Source organism: Numenius arquata, chromosome 3 (assembly GCF_964106895.1).
Source record: "Numenius arquata chromosome 3, bNumArq3.hap1.1, whole genome shotgun sequence".
NCBI classification, from domain to species: Eukaryota; Metazoa; Chordata; class Aves; order Charadriiformes; family Scolopacidae; genus Numenius; species Numenius arquata.
The window spans coordinates 47,492,014-47,500,119 of record NC_133578.1 but is presented as its reverse complement, the minus strand read 5'-3'; the positions used below and the strand labels follow the sequence as shown (position 1 = coordinate 47,500,119).

At 45.1% G+C, this 8,106-nt stretch overlaps 1 protein-coding gene across 1 annotated transcript; it reads right to left on the bottom strand.

Annotated features, from left to right (window-relative positions):
* Nucleotides 1-612: 612 nt before the first annotated feature.
* On the bottom strand, nucleotides 613-7,818 carry LOC141463521 (fatty acid-binding protein 5). Its single transcript, XM_074145977.1, has 4 exons — nucleotides 7,597-7,818; nucleotides 4,434-4,606; nucleotides 3,323-3,427; nucleotides 613-3,203 (listed from the first exon to the last, which is right to left on the bottom strand). The coding sequence occupies exons 1-4, from the start codon at nucleotides 7,670-7,672 to the stop codon at nucleotides 3,153-3,155; spliced, it is 405 nt and encodes a 134-aa protein (XP_074002078.1). The 5' UTR covers nucleotides 7,673-7,818; the 3' UTR covers nucleotides 613-3,152.
* Nucleotides 7,819-8,106: the final 288 nt, after the last annotated feature.

Genomic DNA, 8,106 nt, shown 5'->3' with positions numbered 1-8,106 from the left:
GCAGAGATTGCAGGCAGAGTAGGACAACAATTTTGAAATAAATCATATAACCAAACCATAACAGGAAAATCTTTGATAGTCTGAGCAGTGCGTAGAGCCAGTATGCTCTCCCAAAGCACAGTGCCATTTCATCGCTGTTCCTGGAAAGCTCAGACAAGAGATATCCCTAATGTGGTAGAATATCAGATGGAAATTGCTGAACGACTTAATTTTCTACTCCTTCACCCTGGCTCACCACAAGAAGCACCCCACCCAAACCCCCTAATCACACACACACACACACACACACACGAAACCTAAACAAACAAACAAAACCCCCTTCTATGGAAAAAGTAGAACTGCACCAGTTTGAGAAGACGGTGAGATGCAAGGATACAGTTTGGACACTGCTCATGACTTTAAATGAACACGTGTTGGAGTAGATATGGAAGCTGCTTCTCTTTGAGCAAGTTTTACATGCAGCTTCAGATTGCTGAACACGTTTCTTTTATCCCTCCAAAGTATTTTCAGAAACATGCACTAAAATGTCACAACAAAATTTGTCTCTTTGTTTCATAATTCTGTAGCTTTATAAACCTGTCCTGGACGGGTAATGAATAATTTCTTCTTTTTCAGTTGTTCTCAGAAGTTTTATTTTCCACCATCTTATGTGGTATAGCGAACTACAGAGAGTTATTCAAATCTCAGGACAACTGGTTATTTTACACTGATGAGAACATTGAGTGTACACACCTAATGAAGAGTAAAACTTTTGGCTCGTATAATAAGGAATAGAAGGAATTTGGAAATTAATTGTATTTTCAAGTCTTGAGCATTCTAAATCTTGGCTTGCAAATTATGAACGACTGTTGTTTTAAGTATATGGTCTAATCTAACAGAAACGGGTTGTATATATGGTAGTTCCGGGTCACAGTACACTTACATTGACGTTACCAGCAATATAGGCTAAAGCTAACATCAAAATAAAGCAAATAAACACGCGAGCCTAATCAGTTCTGGAGAATTAGCTCAAAGAATTCCAGTTTCCTGTTGATCTGCTCTTTACTGTTGGTCAACTTCTGTGTTTAAGACAACTTCTTATGTGTGCTAAGAGGGCTTATAGTGTTTTTCTCCCACTTAATGTCAAAGTGTCACTTCCACGTCCAGTCTTTCCATCATCAAGGCACTTTAATGGTCTAACTCCTTCAGCAGGCTGCCCCTTTTCATGACGTTTGTGGAAGAATAATTATCTTTGGGACCCCTAGCCTTCACATGTGGGTGAAATCAGAGAAGCACACACACAAAAACAGATTTTATAAGCCTTGTTTCCAAAGGAAATCGCTCTAAAAAGACACTCTTTGCCTTTTGTTTTACAAGAAGTGATCTCATTGTAATCAAAACGGATGTCCTATAAAAGAGTATGGAAGGTCTTTCCATTCAAATGAAAGATAAACAATTAACACTACCCAGTATCAGAAGAGTAAACACGCAGTGGTAAGTGATAGACCAGTGACCCCAAGGAAGGCATAACATCCCACTTACAGTAATAATGTCATTTCTTTTGGAAGGGAGGCAGGATTTTCACATCAGGCCCATTGCTGCAGCCATTCTCCTGTTACCATTTAGCGGATTTCTGATTGTAAACTTACCAGGTTCCTCATCAGATTCAGTTTGTTTTCTGTTTCTATGAGGATATTCCTTCTGCTAATAACAACAACAAAAAAAAATCTGGTCCTAACAGCCCATATAAGAATATAGCATAGATCCTCAGGGAAAGTGTTAAATGAAGGTGATACAAGGATCCTTCCTGGTCCCCAAGGAAAGGGGAGCTCAAAGGAACCAAAAAAAGGAGACATCTGGGGACCAGGAAAAATATTTACTTTTCCACGGAGCATAAAAAAATATGCTCCAGCTATAAACTCTTTTAAATGACATCTGCAAATGGGATGATTCATAAATAGTCAGGAAATTATGAAAAGGGTAAATGGTCCAAAATTAAGAGAAAAGTAATTTTCTGTAGTTGGTAGGATGAATGTAAAGAACTGACTTTGCTGCTGTTTGGGTAAGCTCAGCAATACGGTGCATGCTCTGAGCAGCTAAAATGGCAGTAGGGTTGAAGTAGCAATGGATTCTGCAACGACTGACACTGCAAACTGGAAGCGCGTGATCTGATAGAAACCTCCCCACCACCTGCCGCCAAACAGTTTCACGTTTAGAACACGTTAGTCTGGTGTGACAGAGAGTCACCTAAACCTTTTTAACCTCTTTGCAAGAATGGCAGCATCGTAGGCTCCGTTTCCCAACCAGTGTAAAAGTAATACTCGAGACACTGCTATTTTTTATTATTTATTATGGCACTTTAAAGCATATGAACTCCATTGCTAGGTGTTCCAAGCCAGTTTAAATAAAATAAAATAAAATGAGGCTTTAAGTTTTAGGCAGTATTTCAGTAGATTTTGGTTAAGCATTTTTAGAATGTTACTAGGCAGGAAATAGGAATTTTGCTAGGAAAACAAAGTCTTTTCAAAAGAAGGCTTCCTTTCAGTAAAGCATGTATATGTTTGCTTAAGTTTATCATGCCCATTGGCTCACCAGTATGTATTTTTTTTCAGATAAGAAATTTGTGGGTTTGAAACAAGAAAAAACAAACTAACTCCTGAAACTATATTCCCCTACTTAAACAGCAACAAAACTTCTCTCATTTATTCCCACTCAATTCTATTTACTTTGTAACATGCAAGTTAGAAACAGCTCTAGAACCTGAACTCTAAAATTTTTTTTTCCTATTTCAGATTTTACTAGCTTAGCAATTAAGGATGCTGGTCAAAATTCAGCAAGTTAACTGTTCATTGGCATATATTGCCTTGTCTTGAACTGAAGGCAGTTTCTAGTTGAGCCTAAAACCAAATGGCATTTTTATAAAACCTCATTTTAAAATTCCATTATAGTAACAACATTTCCACTTCATATATTTGACAATTTTATTTAATAGCCCCATAAGTTCAGAATAGTTACATCATAGTTACATCACGGCTTTTAAAAAGGATTGCACTCGGCTACTCAGTCCATTGAAATACTAGAAAACAGGGAAAAGGAAAATACGGAGTGTAAAGGAGCTCTGTCCACTGAACTGAGTTGTTTGTAGCAAGTTCCCACTGAACATGAAGATGTTCTCATGCTTTCTGGTAGACTCTAACACACTTAACACCATTCATGTCACATTCCTAGAAGATAAAGAGATGGATTTATTAATTTGCCTCAGCACAGACTATAAAGAAAAAGATCTTTCGGAGTTACTACTGGCCAGCAGCACTCAGGGATCAGAAAGTGGGAATGAATTTACCACCACCAGTTGTCCATCCACTAGTTTCCGCGTTATTATGGTCTTCTTGCCGTCCCATTCCTGCTCCTGAATCAATGACCCATCATCTTTTAAGCTGACAAGGGTCTGAAAGAAGAACCTGAGCATCAGTATTTTACCCACAACATTTGATGGAGTCTGAGGCTTTCCAACACCTTATTCCGAAGCAAAAATCCCCACCCCAGCTCACCTAATAGTGATTTTGCCATTGACATCTACAAAGCCAGGATATTATCTTAAATGTTTTATTGATCCTCTTCTTACAGGAGCTCACTGCTTGTTCACTCGCTGCTCTGACACATTCCTGCACCAGGCAGCCCTTCGACAGCCTGCACAATTTCAATTAACAAGAGCAGGCGATGTTCTCTGTTCATCTCTTTGTACATAGGCTTTGAGCTTTTGTGTCACGTTTATCTGATCTTGCAATAATAGGTGAATTGCCAGTGTGTAGCTGGGGGGGAGGGGGGGGGGTGAGGGGGGTCGGTACTATAAAGAGTACTCACATAAGGAAATGAGACCATATTTGAGGGCTTCTTTGTGTTTAACCTCCTTTTGGATTAATATTCTCCCTATTTGGTGCTGGGAGAAGCTCTTTGCCTGCTAAAACTGGAGATTAGGGACTGCAATTCACATGTATGCCTTGTATGTCTGTTATCCCACTGGACACTGAGCCAGGCTCCCTTGTTATGCAAATACGAGACCGAGTGGAAAGGCTAAGCCTAGGGCTGAATCGCTTCTGATTAAACATCAATGGGATTTTTTTCCGCACAGGCTTCAAATGAAGTGGCATTTGGCTTTAACAGGGATTTAGAGGTCTGTTAGTTTTACTGACACAATGCTTCTGCTACAAATTGAAAACAACAAAATACACAAGACATTATTGGCTTCAGCATTTTCCCCTCTTTGGAAGTTGCTTAATCCAGGGGAAAAAAAAAAAAAAAAAAGAATTTATTTCTATGAGATTTACAGCAACAGCTGTTCATCAAATAAAGCATCAATAGTATGGATGTCAAAACTGATTTTTAAGTAGTGTCCCCATCTGTAAAACACCCGAAGAATTGTGGGTTTTCAGTAGAAAGTCTAGTATACTGACCTGAGTTTTCCTGCCATCTAATGTATTTTCCTCGAATTTCTCACCAAGCTTGAAGCTGAACTGTGAAGTTTTGAAGGTGCTTTCTGTTTTTACGGTGATTGTGTCCCCATCCTTAATAATGTAAACATCTGGTTTGGCCATGCTTCCCATTTTTCTCATGGCCATGCCCACACCTGCAAGGTGAGAGGCACAGAGAGTCACAAAGTCAGTTAAACCCTAAGGCTTAGGGCCACACAGAATTCAAATACCTAATTCCCATTTAATTAGGCACTTAAGTACACTTGAGAATCAAAGCTCAAGAGCCACAAAGAAAGAGGATGTTTTAAATTATCCACTGGTGAGGAAGGGAAAAAAAGGCTTATTTGCAGGGTTATTCTTTACCTTCCTCAGGGAGCTGAAGTTAAATCTATTTTGCCCCCTAAAGGACTCACAGATGTCCCAAAACTCAGCATTGAATTTTTACAAACAGAAATAAATTGTGAACAGGAAAACAAACAAAATCTTAAACTAATGTAAAATTATTCACATCAAGTTCTGAACACTTTAAAAATTCTACAGAGGATTTTCAATTGACAGATTAATCCACCGGCATATTTATTTCAACTTACTCAAACACTCTTCCATCACTCTATGCAACCGAAAACATGCATTTTTTTTTTCATAGCAGTTCATCTTCTACCTCCTGTATCAAAAGTGTGGACTTGTGAATTGGAAAATTGCTGTCACGCAAAATAGTGTGCAGTCAACTTACGCATACACCAAAAAAAAAAGGACTTTGAAAGAATTGAGCTTTGCGAATGGCTGAAAATTCATCCTCTGGAGACATCAGCCCTCAAAACTCTTCAGCAAAAAAGATTCACCCTGCCTCAGCCCCTGCATGCGTTATTTGGGTAGTTTGCTTGAGTCTTTTAGATCTGAAGGATGAAGATATGAGTAAGAGGGTGGTCAGGCAACAAATGTGAATCCATCGAACTGGAAAGTGCAGATCTGAACCAAGAATTGATAAGCAACCAACTGGAGCGGAAAATGCCACCAAATGGGTGAGTGTCTGGGCTCTGCAGCTGGTGTAGTTAGAAAATGTTGTCACAAAACAGCACAGCACAGCACTCCCCTGGAGCGTACAGGATACTTGGATGAAGGCTGAATCCACAAAGCAAAGATTACGGTTTCCTTGGGCAGTGGAAATAATGAGGTACTTTCCAGCCACTGCTTCTCCAGACTCAACTAAGATTCCAAGACTGAGCCTTAAGCTTGAGACTGCAGAGCAAAAACCAGTCCTACTCAGTCCAGCTTTTCTGACCAGAATTGGGAGTTATTGCCGCAGTGACATCCCACCCCCCCCACCCCTCGGCCCAACCTTTGGCTGTTGTCCAGTCCAGAGTAATCAGGGAGTTATGTGATCAGCAACACCTTGGGATCCAACTAAACAGAGATGAGCCATGTATGTTTTCCATATGACAAGGAGCGAAATTCAAACTTCTTTATCCTCAAATGTTCTTTTATACCAACTGAGCAGAATCGGCAGAATTTCATCAATTAGGATCAAAGGCAGAGAGTTTCCTAAGTAATCAGCAAGGGTGAGATCCAATGAAGGAGTGGCTCCTAAAGTGTGATTTGGAGTAAATTTAATTGCCTAAATTGTAATTATAAAGAGGAAAAGTGACTGGTTTAAGATTGCAATCTAAAAACAAGCAAACAACACTCAGTCGTTGCCTACACATGGGAGGTGCTCTCCAGTTGCAAGCACTTAATTTATACTTTGAAGTTGCAGCTTGACACATGCCTAGCCCTGGCTGTTAGACGTGAGCACCGCGGCATCCTAATCCGTGCTGAACTGAGCCAAGTTTAAAATTCTTGAATTTCCTCCAAAGTCTCCCAAAAGGGCTGAGTCCAGAAGGCATTCTCACATCACAGCTAACAGATATTGACAGGCCTCTCGCTAAATGCAATTACAGCCACCACTGTCTGCAGAGTGCAAATACAGTGACGCCTTCTGTATTTTACATGAAGAGCATAAGACTTATATTTGTTCCTCTCCTCCCTCCAAAGACATCCAAGGCCACATCTTCCACCTCTTGAGAAAATATCCTAGCTTTCAGCAGTGAATAAATAGCAGAAAATAATAGCTCCTGGGCTACAGATACACCATAACATGTCTATCACCTGTTGGCCAGGATGCTCACAGGGAAGCAGTAAAGCTGAACTTGCAGAGGAGGCTCCTAGCTTTAGGTCTGTTCTTGATTTGGTAACTTTGTGCTACAAAACCTAGGGAAGCAGGGATAACAAGCCAGGACTATCCCCCTGAGATAAGGGTGCTACCCACAGGAGAATACAAGCAGCCCCTGGCAGCAGCGTCAGCTGTCAGTTAGCCGAACTGGATCTGCCGGGTTTGGGTTTCTCGTGAGGGGACACCCAAGGTGATTTCACAGGAAAGAGCCCAGGCCCAGCAGGTCTGTGTGTGGCCACCTCGGGTGCTGTGAGCCCAGCCGGGCACTGGCAGCAGGACTGGCCTTGCGGCCCCCACCATCCACCTCCTCCCTCCCCGCCCCCCCAGGGCAGCCCAAAGCCAGCTCCGGTCCCACCGCCCCGGGCATTACCGGGAGAAGGAGGAGCAAACCTCCTTATGGCAGCCGGGTTGCTGGCACCGGCTGATAATCCGGGGTGCTGCCGGCAGGAGGGGGCGGCTGGGCAGCGGGGAAGGCGCAGAGGGAACGCGCCTGCGAGCACCCGCACCTGCCTCCCCGCGATTACGGTGCAAAAAATAAAATAAGATAAAATAAAAAAAAAAAAAAAAAGGGGGGGGCGGTGCTTGCCGACATCTTTAGGAGGCGGCAGCTAGAGCTAGCCCGGGAGGAAGGGTCTGCTCCCGGCCGCCGGTACCGCATCCCGCGGAACCCCCCACCGGCCCCGGGCCCAGCTGCGGGACCGCGCCCCGAACCCGCCGCGGACCTTGGACAGAGCCCGGGCGGCGCGTCCCGGGGGGGCAGCCCGGCACCCCCAGCCCCGTCCCCATCCCGCCCGGCACCCCCAGCCCCGTCCCCATCCATCCCCGTCCCGCCCGGCACCCCCAGCCCTGTCCCCATCCCCATCCCGCCCGGCACCCCCAGCCCCGTCCCCATCCATCCCCGTCCCGCCCGGAGCGGGAGAGCCGCCGGCTCCTTACCCAGCTCCTTCATATACTCCTCGAAGCCCTCGCTGGAGACCAGGCACCATTTGCCTAAAAACGCGTCGATGGCCATGGCGGCGGCGCTGGGGCTGGCGGTGTCCCCGGGAGAAGCGCGGAGGCAGGAGGACGGGCTGTGGCGGGGGCCGCCGCCGCCTTTATAGCGGGGCCGGCGACATGTGCCGGCGGGGAGAGCCAATGGGGCGCCCGCCGCGCCGGGCCCCGTCCCCGCCGAGACCCCGCCCGCAGAGGCAAGAGCGGGCACGTCGGGCCGCCGCCCGCCCTCCTCCCGCACACACCCCCCTCCCTCTCTGCACCCCAGACACGCACACACACACACCCCTCCCTCTCTGCACCCCAGACATGCACACACGCACACACACCCTCCTCTGCACCCCAGACCCCCCCACACACACCCCCCGCTCTGCACCCCGGACCTGCACACACAAACACCCCCCCACACCCTCTCTGCACCCCAGACACCCCCCCACCCCCACCTCTCTGCACCCT

Bases quoted from the DNA above. Each gene is read 5' to 3' on its own strand.
- LOC141463521 (XM_074145977.1), bottom strand. From the start codon at position 7,672: ATGGCCATCGACGCGTTTTTAGGCAAATGGTGCCTGGTCTCCAGCGAG. The intron at 3,428-4,433 runs GTCAGTATACTA...TTCTTCTTTCAG, and splicing joins TAGATGGCAGGAAAACTCAG to ACCCTTGTCAGCTTAAAAGA. The intron at 3,204-3,322 runs GTAAATTCATTC...TTTATCTTCTAG, and splicing joins TGGATGGACAACTGGTGGTG to GAATGTGACATGAATGGTGT.